This window comes from Alexandromys fortis, unplaced genomic scaffold (genome assembly GCF_014885135.2).
Source record: "Alexandromys fortis isolate MF-2015 unplaced genomic scaffold, M_Fortis_MF-2015_v1.1 scaffold_0, whole genome shotgun sequence".
Lineage (NCBI taxonomy): Eukaryota > Metazoa > Chordata > Mammalia > Rodentia > Cricetidae > Alexandromys > Alexandromys fortis.
In genome coordinates this window covers 41,617,599-41,643,424 of record NW_026067949.1, presented here as the reverse complement: position 1 = coordinate 41,643,424, position 25,826 = coordinate 41,617,599, and the positions used below count along the sequence as shown (strand labels likewise).

The window sequence follows — 25,826 nt, the reverse complement described above, 5'->3', positions numbered from 1 at the left end:
TCCATACACTAGACAATCATTTTTGAGGGATTGCATACCTTTCTTTTTTCTCATTTATCTGGAAGAGCATGCATTCAATACAGTGCATATATGAAAATTTAAAATACATTCAATTTAATAAAAGAAATTCAGAAAGGCAAATTCTCTTGGCAAATATCCTATTATATTTCTTTTATTTAGATTATTTCATATTTTTGAGTCCTTTGTTCATTGATCATAGAGAGTTGATAAGTTCTAAGTTTCTTGACTTTTCAAGTTTGCTTATATTTTGCTGTGACGAGCAAATTCTCATGCCAAATAATAGTTTTTAATATTAAGTAAGAAACACCAAGATTTCAGTGGAATATGTTTCAGATTCTTGCAGTATGTATCTTACCCTTTTCAGGGTCATCACCATGATCTTCTCTAGCAAACTTTCTCTTCATTAATTACTTTATGAAACTACTAATTTCACCAGATACCACAGGGACCACATTTCTATGCTTTGAGAGTCCCTACTGCAGGGACCGCATTTACTTCTATGCTTTGAGAGTCCCTACTGCAGGGACCGCATTTACTTCTATGCTTTGAGAGTCCCTCCCGCAGATTTTGCATATGCTCCTCTTCTAGTTCCATGCTGTCTTCAGGTTTTTTTTTTTCTTTTCAATTTTAGACTTTAAACAATGAGCTTTGCTCTCATGTTTTATATGAAGCTTCTGTTTAACTTTTCCACTAAGGTAATCTGTTTCCCCGTGAAGCTTATTAAAAAGCATATTTTCTCTGCTACGTTTACTTACCTATTCATTATGCACCTTTCTTGCTCATCGATCTGTGTCTGGGCTTTCCAGATCATCCCTTTGGTCTCTGAAAACAAAGCAAGCATCAAACCAATGGTTACTTAAATGCAAATGCATTTTAGTGTGTTAGTATGTCAATTTTTGTTTTCCAGATTTAACATTCACACACACGCGCATACACACACACACACACACACACACACACACATCCATATTGATTTCTGAGACAGACTGGGTTTCTTTGTATAACTTTTGCTGTCCTAGAACTAGTGCTGTAAACCAGGCTGGCCTCCAACTCACAGAGATTCATCTGTCCCTGACTCCCCAGTGCTAGGATTAAAGGCGTGTACCACCACCACTCAGCCTGCTGTGGTTGATATAGTAGACATATTTTATCTGGCTTTAATTTTATTTTTCCAGATGTATGCACTGAGGAACCACACAAACAAACACACACATACACACATGCACACGTGCGTGCACACACACACACACGTTTTTAAAAATGTTTGAGAATTTCTCTTTTAGTTTTGCTTTTGTAGTGGGACTTCATGTATGCTGGATATAGATGTTTTCACAAATATGGACTGAGAATGATTTCAGCGGCTCAGTTGTACTAGACTTTGACACATAATTTTCGATGTAAAGATTTCATGATTATTAAATTTCTCTTAAGAATGTGTTATTTTAAGTGTTCTTTTAAAAAGTATTGGTTCATTATGGATGAATTTGATATCTTCTTCTTTAGTGTCCTATAAAATTCTAATGATTTCTTCATTGGCTTTGTACTCAATATCTTTCTGCATTTGTTGATTATAGAACCTAATCTATATTTTTCAGCTTTATTTTCTAATTCTGTCATTTAGAGGAAGTGATATTAACTATTTCTTATTTACACATCATTTTTCTCTTTTGTTTTTGTATCCCAATTTGGTGGGTTCCTTTTTTCCTTTAATCCTTTTTTCATTTTGACATTGTATAGAACTTCAAATGGCTGTAAAAGTGGGGGAGTATTTTTTGTTCTGATAAAGCACCATGACCAAAATCAACCGAAGAAGAAAAGGTTTTATTTCATGTTATTGCTTGTAGTCCATTACTAGGAAGTCAGGACATAAACTCAAGGCCTGGATCCTGGAGGTCAGAGTAGGTGCAGAGTGTATGTAGCATACATAGTGCTCTTACTGACTTGATCCTTTTGGCTTGCTCATTTTGTTTCCTTACAGCACCTATGACAACCAGCTCAGGGGTAGCACCATCCACATTGATTTGCCCTCACCTACATCAGTTATCAATCGAGAAAATGCATAGCAGGCTTCCTCGCAGGCTGACCTGGTGGGGACATTTTCTCTGTTGAGGTTATTTTTTCCTAAATGACTCCAGCTTGTGTCAAGTTGACACAAAACTACCCATTACAGGGTATTAAAAATTCTAATGAGTAGGCAAATTGGCAGTGATAAATGGATCACTATAAGTAACTGACTTGATAATTTTTTATACAAAATATAAAATAATATCATCTGATTCAGGATGAGTATCCTTTACAAAGTGCTTGATGAATAGGAATGTTTAAATTGGGGTATATTTTAAGACTTTGAGATATTTGCATAGATTTTTTTTTTCAGAACAAATGTCTCAAGCCCAAATACAAAAATCCAATATCCAAAATATTCCAAAAAGCTTCAGGGCTTTGCTTTTTTTGAATCCTCCAATACTAGGCCTGTATAATTCTGTATGACTCTCTGTGTTTTACAACATTAACACAGCTGTGTGCCCACCCTTGAATATGTTAATTGCTTTAGTTTCCCTTGTCATTAGCATATATTATACATAATAATCAGTTTTCATTTTCATACACGCATATGATTTATTTTGATCCTGTTCACCTCATTTTTCTTTTCTAGTCCTCTTTCCCACCCCTGTGATGTCAGCTCTCTTCACAACCAATCCCCTTTGATGCCTCCTTTGTCTTGTTACTCAGTGACTTGACTTTACAGTTACTTTCCGTGAGCATGGGTACATGGGGGTTATTTGCGGGACCATGGGTAACTTACCAGTGGCTATACTACTCAAGAGAATGTCTCCCCTTCTTTCAGCAGCTATTTTATATTGAATAACTAAGAAGGGGAATCACCGCTGGGACAGGCTAATTCTCTCTCAACGGTCATTGGTTGCCTGTGATTCTTTGTCCAGGGGATGGATTTTGTGAGATTCCTTCCATGTCCACATTAACGTGTCTATTGATACAGATAGGTGTAGCTCTCAGCTCTCATCAAAGAAGCTTCCCCTACAGCAAATGGAGTTCATCCAGGAAACCTCCACTAGACACAATGCAGATATCACTGGGTCATGGGGATCCCAGTCACAGTGGATAAGAGCTACAGCTCCTGCACCTAAGGCTCAGAGAATGTCATGAAGAACTGTAGGATGATTGTAGGACTGAGAGGACCAGGAACACTGTTGTGAGACAGTGTCTCCTAGAAATGACTACCTAAACAAGATCTGAACAAATGCAATCCCAATAGGCTTCCCCTTTCTATAAACCTAGATAATTAATTGATTATTCACTTATTTTTAACAGACATTTATTGATGACCTCCTATATTAACATAATTATTTTTAATATTGTATTTGAAATAAAATCACACTTCCTCTCCCTTTCCTCCCTATATCTCCAAATACATACATATATACATACATACAAACATATATATGTAACAGTAGTAATCAAAAAATAGTTTAAACAGAATTACTTTCTAAGTATTTACCACTTAAAAATGGACTCAGTTAATAATTTTTTAAAAAAAATTCTAATATATTCTGCATTTCAGGAACTTTTCTCTCTCAGCCAAAATATTATGGAATTAATATAGTAATTCAAACATTGATACAGTAATTGCGAATTTGGGGCTAGTGAAATGGCTGAGTGTGTAAAAGTACTTGCCATGCAAGCATAAGGACCTGAGTTCAGATCCCCACAACCCACCCAAATGCTGAATGCATAGCATGAATACCTGTCATTCCAACATTTCTACAGAGAGAAGGCAGAGAGAGATTATAGACTCCTCTGAAGTCTGCATGCTAACTCTTCTAACAAATGCAGTGGAAAAACAGCATAGATGTCTTGTCTCAATGGCAAGAACCAACACCTGAGGTGTCCAGTGACCTCTCCATGTGCACCAGGGCATGCATATTCACATACACAAATGTGCTCTCTCGCTCTCTCTCTCTCTCTCTCTCTCTCTCTCTCTCTCTCTCTCTCTCTCTCTCTCTCTCTCACACACACACACACATCACAGGCCCCTTATTTGAGGCTAACTATTATGCAATACTCTATAGCACACCCCTAGTTTTGCTTTGTTATGTAATGTCATGTGCTGTTATAACTTTAACAGATTATTCTTTGCTCTACCAACATCTTATTCTTATGTCTGTGGAACTAAATACAAAAAAAATGTAACAAATGAATCTTCCTTTTTTTTAAGGACTGAGGTGTTTGCTTTATGAACTTTAGCTGTGAGTGTTCTAGGACTGGAAAGAGATGACGTAAAACAGACTGATTCCTTAGAACAGGAAAATCTTGGAATTGTTCTTCAAGGATGTTTGAGATAGCATTTGTTCAGACAAACAACTGTGTAGGCTAAGGGAATCAAGTAGTGGTAATGAGGATGGTGGTGGTGGTGAGGATGGTGGTGAGTGTGGTGATGGTAGGGTGATAGTGGAGTTTGTTGTGGTGGTGATGGTTTTGGTCATGGTGGTGAATGTGATGATGATATGATGATAGTGGACTTTGTTGTGGTGGTGATGGTGATGGCAATGATAAAAAACAGATTAACTGTTCTAAAGAAATAATAAAACTACTGTGCAATAGGAGATAATACAGAATATAGGTATGTGGTTAAATTTTTGGCCAATTTCAAACTATGTGTACCTAGTGAAAAGGGAATTCATTATTAGAAGTTTATGGAGTCACATGTAGAAGATAATTTAAATAGCCATATCTGGGATGGTTATAAAAAACAGAAAATTGGAAGAGACGCATTTTTAGCACCTGGGTATGATAAGGGTTATAGAACTGCTGATGTTATAGCAAGTCTAAAAACAATACACCTAAAGAATCACTAGACTCTGGCATTGATCTGACAAATCAAACAAAATAAAAATGATATCAAGCTTTTTAGTACTTGAAAATGTGCAAGATGGTTTGAGAAGCTAATACCTTGAGGTAAAGTAATTTTTTGAGACGATACTGGAAGACACTGCAGCAATCAGTGTCCTTTACTACCCACACACCGAGGTCATGAACTCTCTTACTGAATGGCTTGTATAAGAGACTTTCTAAAATGCAGAGGACCTTTGGATGGTTCTCAGCCAATGGATGAAGAGAACAGAATCTCACAAGAAAGGGCCATCTCAGAGCATCCCTGGAAAGCAGAGGGCTGGACTGTGGAGCTGAACGACTGCATAAGTACAGCAAATGTGTGAGAATCCACTTTATTGAAGAAAACCAATTAGCCCAAGAAGGCAGAGAATCTCCTAGAAAGAAGGCAACTGAAATCTTGATTTAGCTTGGGTCTGTACAGAAGCAACTCCATTGACTGGACCCCAGATTGAGAGGGGTGGGGTGAGGAGTGGAATTTGTTAGACCAGACAACACATATGCTCTTCTAGGACTTGTCTAAGCAAGTGCTTGGAATAGCTCAGAGGGTATGAAAATGCCACTCAAGAGCATCTGCCACACGGGAGGTGTTCTGTATATGTTAAGTAATGAGCGAACTATTACCTTTGTCTTGCACACATCCTATGCCTTTTGGTGTATTTACTGAAAGTGTGTTCATAGGCGATCTTAGTAAAAGACATGTAGGGACTAGGAAACTGCTATCCAAATTGCAGGCATCCCTGAAGGATGCGGGAGGAGAAACTAGAGGTTCCCAGAAACTCTGTAAAAGTGAAGAATTACAAAAACAGAATTCCAAGGGTGGGAGGATCTTGCTACCGAGAAACCCAAACCTCTTACTGCATGGATCCTGCATTTGAAGGCCAGTTTTGTTAAATAACTTACCATATATATGTCAAGATTCCATTCCAGGAAATTCAGACCGCACTAGCTATTTTAAGCATGAAAGGATTTAATGTAAAGAATTAAATGCACATTAAAGTTTTTGGAAGGACTGGAGCAGTAGCTTCTAGTCTTTGGATCTAGGACTGATGCCCAGAAGGGGAGAGCAGATTGGCCCACCCGTGTGCTGTTAGTGCTGCAAAAGTCAGAGAACAGGAGGAAGAGATGCTGCCTCCTCCCTTTCCCCCTAGATGCTGTTCGAGGGTAAAGCACTGCTCCTGTTGCTTTCCTCCCTTTTAGCATCCACTCTAACCAACCCCAGAGAGCAGGCTTCCTCAGGAGACTCGGTTCCTGATGAGTTAGTTATCCAACCCCGAGTACGCAGCCCTAAACACAAAGTAAAGCAAAGCAAAATGGGCTGAGTAGGAAAGGAGGAACGGGGTGTGTGTGTGTGTGTGTGTGTGTGTGTGTGTGTGTGTGTGTGTAGCAATACTAATTGACAAAGAGGTCATGAATTTGAGAGTTGGGGGATTCTGAAGGAGTTGGAGTGGGGAGAGGGGGATGGAAATGATATAAATACAGTTTTCACATATAAAATTCTTGAAAAATAAAGATTTTCAAGTAAAAATTGTCACAAAACTTTTAAATAATAAACACATGAACTTAGATGTAAGAGGACCCACTTGTACCATGAATTGTTGTTACTATCTTCTTACATGAAGGTTTATTCTGAATTTCTTTTTTTTTAATTGATCTTTATTGAACTCTACATATTTCTCTGCTTCCCTCCCTACCTCTCCTCTCCCCTTCAACCCTCTCCCAAGGTCCCATGCTCCCAATTTACTCAGGAGATCTTGTCTTTTTCTATTTGCCATGTAGATTAGATCTATGTATGTCTCTCTTAGGGTCCTTATTGTTGTCTAGGTATTCTGGATTGTGATTTATGGGCTGGTTTTCTTTGCTTTATGTTTAAAAAACACTTATGAGTGAGTACATATGATAATTGTTTTTCTGAGTCTGGATTACGTCACTCAAAATGAAGTTCTCTAGCTCCATCCATTTGCCTGCAAAATTCAAGATGCCATTATTTTTTTTCTGCTGTGTGGTACTCCATTGTGTAAATGTCGCACATTTTTTTATTCTGAGTTTCTTATTGTTCTTGTTGACTTCAACAAAGGAGCTGCAGTGAGCCTTAATATATGAAATTTTTGCCTTTACCTCTATAGCAGCCTTTGAAGGTTCGCTTCAATTTACTGTCATCTGAATATGATTTTTACAGGCTTGGTTCTGTAAAGAGTTTAGAGCTAAACATAGTCAATATTTCAAATATCATGTTCTTTGAACCTAAGGTGTTTGTTATGGTTGACATTTCTTGAGTGGCTTCCATGTTTGTGCTGAGCAACTACTAAGCAGGCTGCCCCACCCTCAACTCTTGGAAACAGTTTTTCTCCAAACACATTTGCAATACCTTTTGGCTCAGATCGTTTTTAATCGACCACAAAATTCCCGTTCACTTATGAGAAAAGTGAATATAAATCTTTCAGGTTCACTAATTGCCACTCAGCCCTCACTTCTCTGCTTCCTGAGCAATGTCATCAGTGTCACCACGTGGCCAAGAATGTCTGACTAAACATGTCTTTTACTAGAAGAATATTGCCAGGGCTCATGTTGAGTATTTCATTGTTACCTGACTTCCACAGATCGGAGTAGAATGTATATGCAGTCACTTGGGAAATGCTGGATGTGAGGTCTAAGTTATGTTACTAATTCAGAGAGGGCCAGTACTCTTCAGCCACCAAACAATTGCAGCAAAGCCAAATCCCAATGGCCTTCCAGTCCTGGCCAAGATGAAACCACACAAAGTAGCTCATCTTCCTGATTGCAACAGGCATAAGTGGATAAAATATATGAAGAAACAATTTGCATGCTAGTAAATATCAAACAGTGAATCAGAATGACCCCAAGTGATGAGGATTGAAAAAAGAGGGGGTAGGGTGTTCAGGAATGCCCAGACTTACTGTCCTAAGCCTTTCTAGTCTGACTCTCAGGAAAAGAGGATGCAGGTAGAGCCTGAAAGATTTCTAGAACTGAAAAGTCAGAGCTAAGAGTCACAGGACTGAGGATGAGTGAAGAGAGACGGACACAAAGATATAATTCCACAGATCTATACAGAGTCCTTGGTCTTCTGTAGCTGAGTCCTGATTGGTGCATACAATTGTGAAAATGGGCAAAGCTTAGAGCACTCCCTACCTGAATGAAGTAGAGGAAAGAGTGCCACTTCCACAAGAAGCTATTACAGGTCAGACTGTAGCTGCTCTGGATTCTCATAGCACCGGAGGGTGCCCAGAATCGGCCTGCCTCAGGAACAGCCACTAACTCTAGATGGATGCTGCCTTGGCTCTGCCTAATAAATCTTACGCATAACACCCAAAAGGAACAAACTGTTTTCATATCATTTAACTGCATCCAAGGGGAAGCTCAAGAATATTTATAGGAAGACAAATAGATCCGGCAGCCAAAAAGATAAAATTTACAATGTTGGCTGTCTTAATCAAAAATTACCAAGTATTCAGAGAAGCAGAAAAATGCAGCCCATAATGATGACAAAAAGCAGTTTTTTGAAACCATCCCAGAAGTGACAGGAATGTTAGAATTAGCAGACAAAAACATCAAAAAAAACCTATAAAGCAAAATTAGTTTCTTGGAGCTTGTAAGCTATATATTTTTAATCTGTCTCCCCTTTCCCCCGTTCCCCGCATCCTCTCTGTCTCTCTTGGCCTTTGCAGCTCTCCCCGGTCATGAGTTCCCACTCATGTCGGCACTGCCACACTGGGAGCTCATTTCATAGCCCATTCAGTTCCCTTTTGATTCCTTTCAGTTGTTACAGCCTTCATGGCTTAAGGTGATACCCAACATTTTTGGTTCTGTAGGTCAGAAGTCTGAGATCCCAGACAAGTTCTACACTTAGCACACCATAAAATCAAAATAAAAAACTAGCCAAGTAGAATCGGTGTATGTGTGTGTTACTAAAGACTGAACCTCCACCAATGAGCTGTATCTCTAGACTTTTTTTCTTACTTTTTACTTTGAGGTGAGGCCTCATTAAATTGTTCAGGCAGGCTTTGAGCTCACCCTGTAGCTTGGCCTGACTTTGGACTTCCTGCCTCAGTCTCCCTGGTTGAATAACTAGAATTATAGCCCTGACTTGATCTCTAATATGGAGACTCTTGATATGGGATAGTCTTCTGTTTTGTGTTGATTTCATTTGTTAAATAAAGAAACTGCCTTGGCCCTTTAATAGGACAGAAAATTAGGTAGGTGAAGTAAACAGAACAGGATGCTGGGAAGAAGGCAGTGAGGTCAGTCACCATAGCTCTCCTCTCCAAGATGAATGCAGGTTAAGAATATTCCCAGTAAGACATCACCTCGTGGTGCTACACTCATTAGAAATGGGTTAATCAAGATATGAGAGTTAGCCAGTAAAAGGCTAGAGCTAATGGACCAAGCAGAGTTTAAAAGAATACAGTTTCTTTGTAATTATTTCTGGGTATAAAGCTAGCCGTGTGGGAGCTGGGCGGGAATACAGCCCACCACTCCTATTACTACAGACTCTGGTTAATAATACTCTTTATGGATGTAGGCAGAATTCTGGTCCTTGTTCTTGTCGGCCTGGAATGTCTGTTTTCTGACCAGTTATTGACAACTATAATGTCCGTCATTAACCTTTCTCTGATTTTATGTGCTTCTCTTTAGGACCAGCAATAATTCTTCAAATCCTTCTTAGTGTTAGCTAGCATTCCTAACATCCTTGATAGCTGCCAGGCAGATAAAGCTCCCTGGTCTTAGTTGAAGCAGCTCCTGGACTACTGTAGTGTTGGTGTTGTGGTCATTCGTAGCAAGAGGAATGCCATGGGAACAGAAGCTCATCATTCTCTCCTGTCCTGTGTATCAAGGCCTTCATGAAACAATTCTTGAAATTCATTTACCACATACTTGAATCTATTATTATTTTATTTATTTTGCAACTGCTTTCTGGAAAAGTTTGTAAGATAGATATTAATATACTTATGTATTACTCAGATTTTGTTACTTCAACAAAACAGTCAAGGCAAGCTACTCAAATTGAAGTTTCTTTAGTTCACAATTTTGGTTTCTTAAGGGTGTGGCCTGTACATCGTCTGTTATGGCAAGGGCTCTTTCTGTGCATCATATTACTGTAGATGACAATTACTGGGAGCAAGAGATGGCATCTTGATATAGGAATGCAGAGAGCAGCTAGGTTCTTACAGTCCTGTCTCAGGACATTGCTCTAGTGAACTCCCACTGGTCCCCACCTCCTAAAGATTTCAAACCTTCTTTTAATACCACAGTTAAAGCCCAGGATTCCAACAAACAAACCAGTTAGAGACGGACCACATTCAGCCATAGTACTGAGGGCATGTAAAAGGTTGGCACGTATCTCAAGCAAATATAATGTAGATATTCACACGGTCCATTCCATCACTTTGTGAGGTCTCTGCCTATGCCCTCCCTTCTTTTGAAAACCTTATATAAAACTGCCCCTCCTTTGCATTGCCCCTTTTAGTCTTTTCATGCTTTTTTATTCTTCTTACCCATGTCATTAATCTTACCACTGTAGTGCTGGCTCTAGGAAAGAAGGCAAGTGTGACCTGTTCCTGCTAGATTGATTATTGGTGCTTAGAAAAATGGCAGGGAAAGTTCCCGGATTCTTGATGATGTATTCATTTCAAGTAGTACATAGAAATGCTAATACACAATATTTTGGTTATGATTACTTTTGTAAACTTGCATTACTCATTCTCTATGACTTTGTAGAAAGTAATCTACGTGATTTTTGCAGAATCTCTGGGGATATTTGAGATAAAGATGCTTTTAAATTCCCAGGAAGGAAACAGAGAAAAGGTTAACTGGTAGAAATAATATAAGCTTTGAAATTGACAACCGTGAAATGCAACCACATCCCTCTATTCAGTGGGGCTTTTTCCAAACCTTCCTAGCAGTGTAGGATGATCAGACTATAAAAGTAAATTGGGTGCGATCACCTCTTTCCCCATCTGTCATCACGCCTTGATTTAATGGAACTCAACTACAGAGGCCATAAATATGAAAGAAAGGAATTTAGTGAAGACGAAGAGAATTTTAGAGTGCTGTTAAATGTATGACCTATTAAAATATAAAGATTATAGACTGTATTGCCCTTGAAAAATAACCTCCAGATTTTAGTAACTAAATATATTGATATATATTAAGAAAAGGAATGGTTACTGATAATGAAATCTTTAAAGTAAAATTGAACTAAAATGATCAATTCATAAGGTAAAAGAGAATACAGAGTCCTTGCAAAGGACTGTGTAGCTAATAATAGTTTTATAAATAATATTGGAAAAGAATAATGTTGGTGATTGTATATGGCAGGTTAATTAAGGGCTTCATAGAGGTTCTGTTGGTTTCAAGTGTTAGGAACTCACGTCAAACTGTTTTAAGCAAAAGTCAAAGAAGAAAATGAGATGAGGGAGCAGTAGTTTATCATTTCATTAAACTGAGCAGACCTGCAGGGGTCAAGTAAGGAAGAGTGCGAGAGTGTGAGCCAGCCCCTGTGACTGAGCCTGTGACCACATGCATTGCTTAGGGGAAGGTTCCCCACACCTAGAGTTGCTGGATTAGCAAATAACAATATATTATTTTTATTTCATGTTGAATATATTTTTTGTATTAACTATTTCCCCTATAATACCAGAGCAAAAATAAAACTTTTATTTATCTTATATTTAACTTTACGGGAATGTTGTATTTTTTTTTTGACAGCCTTGCCCAATCACAGAGATTTCAGTTATTAAAAATGAACACAAAATTCTAGAGGAAGATGGAACCTATGTTGGGTAATGTTGAGGAGCTCAAGAGAGGGAGTTAGGGATGGATGTGATGATGGTGCATTCTTTAATGCATAAAATTGAAAGTAAATAGAAATGAGAGCAACCTGGCTGGGCAAGAAACAGTGATAAGAATCTACTAGTACCACACAAGTGAAGGACTGTGCCTCTCTATAGACACTGAGAAGGTGAGAAAAATGCAAAATTACCACAGCATGAAATTCCACATAAAATGTACAAATGCAGACTGCAAATAAGAGACCCAGTAGAAAATGAAGGAGGAGCAGACTCTGAAAAGAAAATCTGGCAAAGTGGGTTTCCTGTTAGCCGTCCATTACTGGGTCTTCATCCTTGGAATGGCACCTCCCTATCTAAGCATATGCTGTGGATGAGCCTGGCCTTAGGCACAAGGCTGGATTTTTTTTCTCTGCCTGAAACAGACTGAAGCATCTATTCTTGTCAGCTAGGGATGGTTGTAATTTTGTGTGGTTGGATTCTGGCCATTGAAATCGTTAAATGTGCCAAAAGCTTGCGATAAGCTTTCTCAACTACTCCTAAGAAATGCACATAGGGAGGTCCAGTCTGTAGTATAGATAGGGAGGTCCAGTCTGTAGAATAGATAGAGAGGTCCAGTCTGTAGGATGCATAATAAGGAGGTCCAGTCTGTAAGATGCATAGGGAGGTCCAGTCTGTAAGATGCATAGAGAGGTCCAGTCTGTAGGATGCATAGAGAGGTCCAGTCTGTAGGATGCATAGAGAGGTCCAGTCTGTAGGATGCATAGAGAGGTCCAGTCTGTAAGATGCATAGGGAGGTCCAGACTGTAAGAGGCATAGGGAGGTCCAATTTATTGGACCTGACTCTGATGCTAGAGCTGGTGAAGCTATTTGAAAGGAAGGAAACTAACCTGAAGAGAATTTATACATCACCAGTAGCAGGATGTCCAAGGTAGGAGAATCAGCTTCTAGGAGGAGCTTTGTCTAAAGGTATCTCCTTTCTAATTTCTTCCATAAATTATACTTTGTTGGTTGTTTATAAGATAGTAGATTTCCATATGGATCTTCTATAATCCCTTCATTTTGATTAACCCTCCTCCTCACATTCTTGTGTCCCATATTCTACCACCCCTTCTTGCTTGTATCTTTACACCTCAGTTATCCCCAAGTCTATATTTATATTACTTGTACTTTATTATACCCTCACACCCATGGCATCCCCTTTATAGCGGCCTCTTTCTAGATTTCTGGCCCCTACAGGAACTCTTATGTTGAGTACACAAAGTTAGAGATTTGCATCTAGAAGCCGTTTATGAGAAAGAATATATTTGGGGAACTATGAGGAAGTAGACGTAAATGGTCTGTGTCTTGGGACAGGGGGTAGTTTGTATACATGCAGAGGCTGAAAAAGAATGCCAGGTGTCCTGTTATATCGATTAGCTTTCTTTTCTTGAGGCAGAACCTCTAAGTGAACCTAGAGCTAGGCTGGAAGTCCAGTTTCCTTCTCTGTACCGATCCACCATATTCTCTCATGACAGGGTCTCTCTGAAGAGGAAGCTCTTCAGTAGGCCTCAGTATGCCTCCTATCCCCTTTCACACATCCCAGAGCACTGAGGTCAGAGGCTCGGAGGAAGCTGTTCTCAGTCTTTACACATGGATGCTGAGGGTTGATTCAGGTCCTCATGCTTGTTCAATAAGCCAAGCCATCTCCCCAGCCCTAAGTATAAGGATTATTCCATTTCATGAATCAAGTGGCTGAGGGTCAGAGGTTTGTCATCTTATATAAAACTACAGTTGGATGAGTCATTATCAAGATCTGAACATAAAGTTGTCTGATTATAAACTTCCTGTTAGTTGGTTGTGCTGGTCCACACCTTAATTTTAGTATCCCTGGAATCAGAGGCATATTGCAAGTTCAAGTCCAGCCTGGAGAATACAGTCAGACAGTGAGACCCTGTCTTGGGAGAGAAAGAAAAAAAAGTATTCTAGAAATAATTTGGATGTTACATTACTAAGGCAAATTAATTGTGAATGAGATGACCAGAATCATGATGTGTGTAAGTAAAACTGCTGGAAGTTGTCCTAATGTTTGACACTGTCCACATTCAGAATCAAGGAAAATAAGATTGTACAGCACAGCGTAAAAGACAGACAAAAGTGCCTTGGGATTTAAAGGTTCCAAATGTCTCCACTCTTTCCATTTATTCAAGGAGAAATGCAAAAGGCAGACAGGAAGTGTCAGGGTGAAATGAACTGTCTCTGCAATAAACCCTCACCTTTCTTCATCCATTCATCAGGTTTGATAATATAACGATGCTGCTAGCATATTTCTATTGAATGTTGCCTCTGAGAAGCCTGCCAAACAAGTCATTGTTAGAACGGAGAGCTAATCCATCAGCAGTCCTGTGCGTACACTCGCCATCACCTCTCACATTCTCAAGTGTGCCGAGAGACATGAGGTCGCATGGCAAAGCTGTGTGTGAGCGTAGTTTCCAGCCTCAGTATAGGTTCCCGGATCTTGAAAAGCAGCTTTTGAAGGAAGCTTTCTGTGTGATGTGGACGGTGGTGAGAGTTATTTTTACACCACGGAGCCAGAGAGAGTTCTCGGTGAGGAGAAAATCCCCAGCTAATGAATTAGGAACTGAGCTTGGGTCAAAGTGAAGTACAGTATAGCTTTTAAACCAAGTAGTCATCAGCATAGCTGATGCCAGTACGTGCTGGGCAGGGCTGGGTGTTTCTCTATATTTGTGAGAGGCTGAAGAGGTGTGAGCAGGGTATGTACTTCCATGCCTCTAATCCCATGTGATTAAAGCTTGGTCATCAGCCTTCTTGGCCGAGAGACATCCTTTCCTGCGACTTCACTAAAACCACAAAGGTGGGGAGGAAAATGCCTATTCATTCATGTCAAGACTCTGATTCAGATGGTTCGTAGGCCTCCACACAGTACTCAATAAACCTCTATATAAACTGTGAGTCAGACCTGCTTCTGTCAAGCTGGTTCTAGACATCAAGGCACTTTATAGAATAAATTCCTTTCTGGGTTCTATAGACTCGAAATGGAAATGAACAAAACCTTCATGGGGGTTTTTTTATGCCAGCAGTTGAATGATATTAGTATCCAACTTATATTTCATGTTTTAATTCACCCAAACATTTCTTCACCAAATAAGGAGACTTTAGGTTGTTAAATGCAAATAGTATCTGCCTCATTCCTTCCCATATCTCTGTTTATCTCTATGTATGAAAGGTCCACTTAAAGAACTATAATACTTCTTGGATACAAATAAAAGTAAATTGTGCTTCTATATTTCTCTATCGGTCATCTTCTGATTGACCCCTTACTTTGCTCTCTCACAAATTCAGGTATACAGCATTAGATAATACCTGCTATTGGATGAGAGACCAGCCAAACTTGGAGAACTATAGTGTCAACTGGCTATACCCATGTGTCTGCCCACTTTTTCTCCAACCATATTCCCCAGACAGCTATACTCCAACATAGTAAAGCAAGACATTAGCCATGGCCAGTAATAGTTATCGTAAATGGTAGCTATGTTGAGATGACAAAAATTGATCTTTAAGTTAAGGCTGCCGATTAGAGTGTTCTAACTCTATATTGTATAAATTATATACCCCATGATCATAGGATTGTAGATTAATCAGGGTTACCATGGTGACACAGAACATTTATTTAAATTTGAGTAATTTATTGAGTAATTCTATAACTTGCCTCCATGCCGTACCCTATTGCCTTTTCTCTGTCCTAGGACTCAGCAAGGAAAAGACTAACCACTTTTATCCTTGTGACTATTCAGTTTGGTACAGTGGTTCAATAGTATGGTAGTACTATTGTACATTGCTGTGAGTGTCGAATACACTGGGAGTCATCCTGAGCATACATATATGTGCCTGTTATTTCCCAAACAAAATGAAAGCAATACGATAATGATTTGGATTATAGTGATGGCCCCTGAAAAGATATATTTCTAAGAAAGTACTGGAAGGCCCATTGGGGAAACTGAAATGCCTGGGTTCCTTTTGTCTCTTAATAGAGTCGAATCTGGAAGGCCTTGATGATCTAGGCACAGTTTACAGCAACCTTGGCCAGCAGCTGAATGAGACAATGAGGCGCCGCAGACACTCGGGAGAGAACGATTACAACATCGAGGTGCTTCTGGGAGTGGATGACTCTGTGGTCCGTTTCCATGGCAAAGAGCATGTCCAAAACTACCTCCTCACCCTGATGAACATTGTGAGTAGTGACTCCTCCTGGAGGCGTTTGGTCATTTCAATCACATCTCTTGTTTGGTTAGTGTCCTCTGTACGTGGATATAAGAGCCTCGCCCAAAATCCAGGCTCTGCCACAGTCATGATATGTAGGTTTGAATTAAGTCTCTATCATTCTATTTATCAATAAAATTCAGAAGTCAAAAACTGCAGTAAAATCCTGCTAGCTCAAAGAGATTGAGTAGCTACTAACTGTCCTTGCTTTTTGTCTGGAGACGCGGCAAGAGAAGAATCTCTTCCCTTGTCCAGAACCGAGAGGAAGCTCAAGCTCCAGTCCCTGCCCTTTCCTTCCTGTGAGTCTTCTCTATCCAAACTCCTGGCTTCTCTATGGCCGATTCCAGTAAGCCAGTCTCTGGCTCCGCCCCTTAGCTCAAGATATCTTTAGTGGACAGTCTCAGGAATGTCAGAGTGCGATCAAACTATCCAACAACAACCAAATAAAAAAATCATGTATTTTAGAAGCCATGTTGGATGAAACTATATTATGGTTTTGGATTTCGTTTTGTTGGGGGGGATACTTTGAAGACTGTCAGCTTGCCTCCATGTGTGCTCTAGGTAGTTAAATGGCTCTTTCCAGCATTGCTCTATACCCTGAGAGGATGGATGGTTTTCAACGATGGATAAGAACTTTCTTTTTTTTTTTCCAGGTGCTTTAGATTTTATTTTATGTACAAAGGTGCCATTGGCTAGACAAGATGGCTCAGTGGGTAAAGGTGCTTGTTCCCAAGCCTAACAAAGTCGGACAATGTGTGTTTAATTCTTGAACCCAAAATGGTGGACAAAGAGAATTGACCCCACAAGTTGTCCTCCAAATGCCACATATGCTAGCTCAAGATGTGCGTGCATACACATGCACACACTCTAATAAAATATATACATAAAATTACATTTGCATTTATGTATATATTTTTCTTTATTTTTTTAGTTGTTGAAAAAAATTTCCGCCTCCTCCCCATTTCCCTCCCCCTCCTCCCACACATTGCCCCCTCCCCCACTCCCCTCCCCCTCTCCCCCTCCCCCCCCACTCCATTCCCACTCCCTCTCCAGAATGAAGAGCAGTCCAGATTCCCTGCCCTGTGGGAAGTTCAAGGTCCTCCCACTTCTATCCAGGTCCAGGAGGGTGAGCATCCAAACGGGCTAGGCTCCCACCAAGCCAGTTCATGCATTAGGATCAAAACCTAGTGCCATTGTCCTTGGCTTCTCATCAGCCTTCATTGTCCGCCATGTTCAGAAAGTACGGTTTCATCCCATGCTTATTCAGTCCCAGTCCCGCTGGCCTTGGTGAGCTCCCAATAGATCAGTTCCACTGTCACAGTGGGTGGGTGCACCCTCATGGTACTGACTTCCTTGCTCATGTTCTCCCTCCTTCTGCTCCTCATTTGGATCTTAAGAGCTCAGTACGGTGCTCCTATTTGGGTCTCTGTTTCTATCTCGATCCATCGCTGGTTCTAAGGTGATATGCAAGATATTTATCAGTATGGCTATAGGATAGGGTCATTTCAGGTTCCCTCTCCTCAGTTGCCCAAGGTACTATCTGGGGACATCTCCCTGGACACCTGCGAGCCCCTCTAGAGTCAAGTCTCTTGCCAACCCTAAGGTGGCTCCCTTAATTAGGATATATATTTCTCTGCTCCCATGTCCACCCTTCCTTTATCCTAACCATCCCATTCCCCCAAGCTCCCCCAATCCTCCCCTTCTCACGTTTCTCACCCCATTTCCCCTTAGCCCCATGCCACCTCATCCCCAGGTTCCCAGTTTTTGCCTGGCAATCTTGTCTACTTCCCATATCCAGGCAGATGACTATATGTTTTTCTTTGGGTTCATCTTCTTATTTAGCTTCTCTAGGATCACAAATTATAAGCTCAATGTCCTTTATTTATGGCTAGAAACCAATTATGAATGAGTACATCCCATGTTCATCTTTTTGGGTCTGGGATACCTCACTCAGGATAGTGTTTTCTATTTCCATCCATTTGCATGCAAAATTCGCGAAGTCATTGTTTTTTACCGCTGAGGAGTACTCTAATATGTATATATTCCACACTTTCTTCATCCATTCTTCCATTGAAGGGCATCTAGGTTGTTTCCAGGTTCTGGAACAAATAATGCTGCTATGAACATAGTTGAACAAATGCTTTTGTCATATGATAGGGCATCTTTTGGGTATATTCCCAAGAGTGGTATTACTGGATCTTGGGGTAGGTTGATCCCGAATTTCCTGAGAAATCGCCACACTGATTTTTAAAGTGGTTGCACAAGTTTTCATTCCCACCAGCAATGGAACTTTCGAACAAATACGCTGTTTTTTTTTTTTTTTTAAATTCTAGACAGAAGGTAACATATTTACAAAGCACATAGCTTCTGGCTCAGCAATTTTAATGGACCCTTGAAGGAATCTTTATTTTTCTTTTACGAGCCTTAATCACATTCAGAAAATGGCATCATTTTCAAGTTGATGTCCTTTGGATCTGGCACAGGGAAATTGCTGAGAAATAACCAATGATAATATAACCAAGCCATCTCCTTCGGAGAGATAACTGAGGCAGTGGTTTCCTTTCACGTTTTACCCCATGCCGTTCAATAAGACATGGTATGCTGAACTTGTTGCCTGACTCCCTGCCCTCTTTCTGCTTTCTGATGCTTGCTTTTATTTCTTTGGGTACCTGTACCATTCACTTTTTTTTTTCATCTCTAATGTATTTCATTCGACTATGAGGATAAATAGTGACAAAAATTCTAAATTTCATTAATAATTATTTTATGTACATTAACATTTAAGCCTGATTAGTTTATGTTTATTCCTTGAGATGCTGGTTTATAAAATTATACATATGCCACATCTCTGTGAGGATCTGAAGGTGTGCCCTGCACCCACGCTCAAGGTCGTACAGTGGCACAAAGTGATGTTGTTATCTGACATCACACCTCTTCCCTCAGCTGCTGACCTGCAGAACTTTCTGGAAGAGGAGTAAGGGGAGAGAAAAACAAGGCCATTTTCAGTAGGTTGGATTGGATTTTGTGGCCCTTGAATGCATAGATTCCACAATGGACCACAGAGCACAGATCAGATCTTACCATCAGAATTCTGATGACTCTGTGGTGGAGGACTTAGACAGATAAGCAAGACTGCTGAATTCCATGATGCACGAGGAGGGGTTAGAGAAGAAGGGATGAACAGAAGTGGAAACATGAGAATAGGAAGAAAGTGAAAACCTTGAGAATTTAGAACAAATATATCCCTTGTTCGTATATTGTTAGGGCTGATTTAAAAATATAGTGGCTGTAGATGAACTAATTCTATTATGTAAACTACACACAGCAGTCATTATCAGTTCAGCTGGAAATATTTTGTGAGTGCATTTAAATTTGGAATCATAAACAAATGACCTACAATGATTAAAGTATGTTTTCTTTTCAAAGAATCGCAAAGTTGGCATGAGATTCTGTGACATTTAATAGAAATATGCCTATTGTTCCAACGTGGAAATCCTCACTAATCTCCCAAAGGCTGATGCACCAGAGTCTGGGATTCCAAACGGAGGGAAATTGTGACTTGTTTTTAAAATAGTTTGAAAAAGTCAAGAGCGATATGTCTGAGATGGATTTTTGTCGTAGCATTCACGTAGCACAGAGTGGAGATGTAGCCGCGGTTAGACATTGCCCATAGAAAGCTTCTCGTTGTAAGACTTTCCACAGGGACAGTAGTTGCTGCGCTCTGCTAGTCTTAATGAAGGGAGAAAAATGCAGGAAGGGAGGAAGGAGAGCAAAGACACACCCAGTAATGTACTTTGATTAGGAAGATTGATTGTACAATCAACTAACAATGATCTTAAGCGAATGCAGAAAGGGGAGCTTTAATTTAGAATAATATGCTGAGGTATGAATTTTATATAGAAGTCGTTAAATTAAAAGTTTGGTCCAGAACGTAGCATTCTAGAGTTTGTTCTTTACTTACCAAATTTTTAGTTCTCCATGAAGTCACATGAAGCTTCCACGGTGTCCTGTCTAGTGGGAGAGTTAAGAAGAGGAAGCAAGGGAAGCAAGCAAGATGGTGAAATAAAAACAAATTCCTACAACGGAGGCAATATCTCATGTCCCCAAGATGCTTAGAATTCAAAAGGAAAACTAAAAACCCAAGACTTTTAGGTTTGGAATGACCTTGACAGGCCCGTAAATGCAACTTTTTTGCTGTAGAGATGGGAAGGTTGATACACTGGCTCCTGCAATACAATCTGTAATAGAGATGGTAATGGTTACAGTCCTCTCCCATATCTTTTTACTCCATCATTGGAAATAACACACACCCACACACACAAACACGTGTGCACACACACATGCATGCACACATACACACGCACACACCATGTCCCCAGTACAAAAATGAAAGACAAAATACCCCTAAAACAACCTTGTACTTCAAGAAATCCTAACTAAGAAAGCAGTCGTTCTTCTGTAGATGTTGGCTGTTCATGAGCGATTAGCTAAAACAATGCAAGCAGCTTCCCTACTCGTCGTCTTTAAAGAAATTACATCAGTCCCCAACACTTTGGTTCTTCCAAAGCATAATGATGACTGAGTGTTAGCGCATGAGCATTATCGCTGGTTACTTAATGATAACTTCTGGCTCTTAACTGATGTTTATGTAAGTATTGCACATCAATGCAAGGCAGATTTATCTGGAGGTATATGTGTTCAGTAGGCCTTAATGGGTCATGTGACAGTTCATTTGGGGTCAATATCTAATATCCGCTTCTTCTGTTGAAATTCACAACAGCACTCTAGGCATTTTTTTAGCCAGTCTTTGTAGCCTTTTATGAGACTCAATCATGTTAAATCCCTAGGAAGCTAACACAACTGAGCTCCTCTTCATGTTTTACTAACTGCAGTAGGTAAAATAAAATAATGATATAGAAATGATATTTTTTCATTTAGAAGATCCACCCACAGCCATTATTTAAATATGAACTGAAAAGGAGGAAGATGAGAGTTGGCCAATAACACCAGTGATGGATGCATAAAGAGTTCATAGAGGACGTGTTCTTTGAGCTGGACTTCAAAGACTAAATTGGCGTTTCTATGCTGTAGAAGGCTGTGTGGGTATTAGAAGGCAAGAGGCCACCTTGTAACACGGTACTACAAAATGCTAGCTTGTGGTGGTTTGGGAACTACTGTAGCTTTGTCTATGTGTTAAATTAAAGGGTATCATAGGGAGACAGGGCATGAGATACTGGGTAGGGAGCAGAGTCTAACTTCAGAAAAATGCACGCACCATCCTCAGGCATATGCATTACACTGTAAAGGGTCCAAAAGATGATGAGTGATTTCTTTGGTGTGGGCTTTAGAGGCACATTCTGCCACAGTCAGACGACTGGGAGGCTCTTCCTCTCCTTTTCCTCCTTGCTCCAATGGTTTTGGTCTCAGTCCTGTTTTTGTCTCCTATGAACTTTTCCCCTCCCCCCCTTCTTCAATCCTGAGACTCAAACCCAGAGTTTCATGTATGCAAGCGCCCTATCTCTGAACCTCATCCCCAACTCCATTTATTTCTCCTCACATGTACAGTCTCTGTGTTTTTAGCCTGTGTATCTCCTAGTAGAATACATGCCTGATCCGAGCAGATTCAAACACATTTACTATTCTAAGCTATCTGGACATTCATGAGTCTACACTAAGAGAGTATACGATTGTAGTCTTACCTAGCATTGCAGTTATTAGTAAGGTTAGGTTGGAGTGGAGAGAAAACTGACTTGATTGTAGGACCCCTGAGTACCAAGAACATTTCAGAGATGGAATGCAGAAGGAAAGTAGGTGTGCATGTGTGTGCGCACGTGAGTGTGTGTGTAACATTCACTTCATGGGAGACAGTTGTGGAGAGTGATCACTTTTATAGATCAATTCAGAATTACTTTTTGTCTAGCCTTAAATGTTTTGCCACCCAAAGGTCTCTTTAAAAAGTCACATAGATCTACTATTTCTCTGCTTCCCTGAGAGAATGGTAATAATTACGCCTAACATTGTTTACATTTATGAAAGTCAAACACCATTTTAATCACTGTTCACATATGAACTCATGTGTTCCTTTCAATAACTCTGTGAACACAGCACTGTGGTAATTCACTGTTACAGATGAGGAAACTGAGGCACAGATGGTGAAATGATATGCCCGGGGTCACATAGCTAGAGAGGTAGCTGACAGAGCCCATGCCCCTCACCACTCCACCAGACTGACCCTGAAGACCCAATCCTCCTGAAAGCAAGTGAGCGTCTCTTTGTTGAAGCAGGCAAAGCTGTTCATCAGCTCGTCAGACAGAGGGGTCAGGCTGTCCTGCCAGGGGAATGAATGCCCTGGAGAAATTGTCCTGACCGGGAACAAACCTGGAAGGAATTTTCTTTTCAAGGAAAGAGATACTTGATTGGATCTTTGCCTTTTCACCCTCTTTATATCACTGGCAACCTGATCAAAGTCAAGGCCATCTGAAAATCGAATTAATATTCTGTTTACCCCTCTTTTCAGGTCATTTAATGAGAACTCTGGGCTCAACTCTCAAGTTCTCATTGAACCTCCCTGACCAGAGTCCAGTAGGTTGGCACTATTGGTGACATTTTGATCAGCATTACATGTGCCAAATTGAATGACTTACAGCAATGCCCATGCTTAATACTTTTCTGATGTCAATACACTTACTACATGCCATGCCCTTTTTTCTTATTCACATTTTCTGCTAATTTCTTCTATCTGCTCTTTATTTCCCCCAATACTTTTAGTATATCATTGTATTGGTGAAAAAAAAATGTTACTTGTAATAAATCTAGAATGCAGCCCCTCCTGAAAAGTTCACCTGAAAGAAAGTAACCAAAGCGAATGAATGCTGAGTTACTTCTCCTGGTATAATTCCATGGCATATTTGTAAACTCAGAGGTGTGAATTGCTGTTATTCTAAAATGAAATCTGTTCAGCAGTGTCTTGATTTGTGGGTTTAGAACTGTGGAAAAATGTTTAAATCTATTGACTAGAGTATCAAACTGCCCAGATTTGCATCCTTGGCTTACTCCAGAACTGTGTGGCACTGGGCAAATTACTTAACAACTCTCAGTCTCAATTTCCTTAGCAACAGAGTGAAGATAATATCTCTGTGAGTGTTTCAAGGATTGTTTGAACTAGTGCATATAAAACAATTTCTGGATTCCAGAAGAGTGTGAATGATAAGTATTGTGTGTGGAGTTTGTCAGTGATGCTTTTCCTTTGTGAAATGAGCTTTCTTTGCCACTAAAAGCTATGGAACTATTTTCTTCATAACAGTTATTATTTTCATCTTCTCTGATAGGCCGAAGTTGGGAATTCAGTATGGTGGACTCTCAGTTCTTTCTGTATTGCTTTTATTGCATGGTCAAAAGAGGCAGCCCCTGGTGGGGGTGGATTGGTTGAGATGTGTTTAGGCCTGTTTATATCATGATCAGTTGACATACAAACTCAAAATAAGAGTTTTCCAATATTTTGCTTTGCTTTTAAGAGTCAAATAAATAGTCATTCAAAAGCAAGATTTTCCCCATGCTATTTTGAAATTTCTGTTTTACTTAGTGGGAGCTGTTTTATTTGTGGGTAAACATAGGAAGGCTGAGGACAGCCCTGCTGGTGTGTAGGTGCTCCACGGTGTAGGGCAGCAGCTAGCTTGTCCTTCTCCGAGCCCAAGAGTGCACAGTGCCATCTGCTGGCAGCTCTGAGAAAAACTACACTGTCATGATTCTTTTCCAGTAACATTCTCCGTGATTTTAAGTTGAATTCTTCACTTGGTTGAGATGTAAGGCAGTGGTTCTCAAACTTTTTTACTGCTGCGGCCCTTCAATACAGTTCCTCATATGGTGCTGCCCACTATCCATAAAGTTAGTTTCGTTGCTACTTCCCAACTGTACTCTTACTACTGTTAGGAATTGTAATGTAAATTACTGTTTTTTCCAGTGGTCTTGGCTGACGCCTGTGAAAGCCATTCAGTCCTAAAGGGGTCGCGACCCCCGTGTTGAGAACCATTGCTCTGAAGTTTTCCACTGTGGCTCCTTTCTATAGCAGTCATGACTATGTCTCCTACCCCCACCATTGCCTCTTTCCCAGAAATTAGCCCGCTTTTTCTTCTGTACTTCATCACTTTTGCTTCATTGTTAGCATTACTTTTGCCCTTTGCAAAGATCAAAGACATTTACACCTCATCTCCATCCACCTAAGCATGTTCTCCCTTTGTGCGAGAAGCCATGCCTCTAAGGGGGAACAGCCGCCTCACAAGAAATCTTTTGGAGTGTCTGTGAGTCTCTGGATGTGAATATCAGTGACATACCCGGTTATAGATTTGTATTTTATTGGAACTGTAACATTAGAAATGTTTTTACTGGATAATTAATCTACATGAGGAGGCAGTGTGTAGTGTGGTGTAACAGAAGAATCAGCCGGTGACAGAATAGGCCAGAGATATCAGAGCTTCTGTCTAGTATGTAACTTGACTTTCTTTGTTAGATCGGAAATGACCCATTTGATAGAGATGGGGTTTCAGTTTTATTTTCTGTAGACATGGTGCGCAAATTTAGCATTTCTTCCCTACCACAGCTTCTATCTAAGCCTTTGTGAAATTTTCTTCCCACTTCCGTTAATAAGATGCCCTTTAAAGACCCTTCTCTCATTTTTGGTCTGAAGTTTGAGCAGTTTGGCAGAATGGGTTCTTTTCACAAGACTATGAGATAGTATTCTTTTTATATTGCTCACTTGATTGGAGCTCAGAGAAATGAAGAATTGCTAGGCCTCAGGGATTGAGCAATGATGAGCTGAGACAATTAATACTTAGCATCTTTAATCACTACATCCCCCCAGTCATTCTTTATATGACACATTTTTCTGGGCTCTTTACTGTCTGTCAATACCGTTGTTTGTTGACCACCGCTCTTGTATGTCAGTCCACAGTGAGTTTATACTTCGGGTGTCCTTTAGCCTAGAGTGAGTCAACCTGGCTTTGAATCACCTACCTATAATCTGTGAAATGCGAGGATTCATCATTGTTTCTGTCTGCATCTTAGCTTATATTCTACAACTGTCCAGCTGGATCTTTCTTATCTATGCATATGCATATATGTGTTACTTATATGTATATACATGTTTACAAATATATGAATAGATACACACATTCTTCCACGTAAAGTGATCATGAAGCGTTCTCATTCAGTCGTGCTTTGCCTTATTTAGCATGTTCTGGCTTAGACTGACCTTTCACATCCGTCTTTAGTAGCTTTGGAAATGCTATGTACAGTTTGGGGTACGTGGCATGCCATCTATCAGTCTTCATTTAAGGTCTATAGTGTTGAAGTTGCAGTCACGCTAGAATCCTAAGACTTCTAAATAGAGATTTCTCGGCCTGTTTCTTGGTTAGTGTAGCAAGTCAGAGTTTCCTGGTGGCTGAGTTTCGTCCTATGATGGCTGTGTTTTCTGTATTTTCAGCCATCTCTTCTACGGCATTGTACTTTTCTCTGCCTGCTGGCCAAACCTCCTGGACCTCAAGTGGAACTGTGGTTAGCTTTCATCCCTCTGGGTTTCTGCTAGAAGCCTGGGCCCTTGTTCTGGGGAAGAGCTAGTAACTGGAACCTAGCCTAGTAACCCTGCCTCTGTCATTCCTGCTCGTATTTGCCAAGTTGGACAGACTTGCTTTGCACTCACTTTGCAGTAGCTTAATCAGAAGATATAATTACAGTGCCCTCTGGATTCCTGTCTGCCAGTGACTCACAGTGGTTTAGCTGGCCGCTTAAGGTCTTAGGCTTCATCTGCCTCCTCTACATAAAGCAGTTGTGTTT

The 25,826-nt window shown here is 40.1% G+C and overlaps 1 protein-coding gene across 1 annotated transcript in view; it reads left to right on the top strand.

Moving 5' to 3' along the window:
• Adamts3 (ADAM metallopeptidase with thrombospondin type 1 motif 3) overlaps positions 1-25,826 on the top strand; it is a 206,238-nt gene that overhangs the window by 143,408 nt on the left and 37,004 nt on the right. Inside the window, exon 5 of the mRNA XM_050150175.1 lies at positions 15,770-15,969. Coding sequence (XP_050006132.1) covers positions 15,770-15,969 — 200 coding nt within the window. The remainder of the gene's footprint in view (positions 1-15,769; positions 15,970-25,826) is intronic.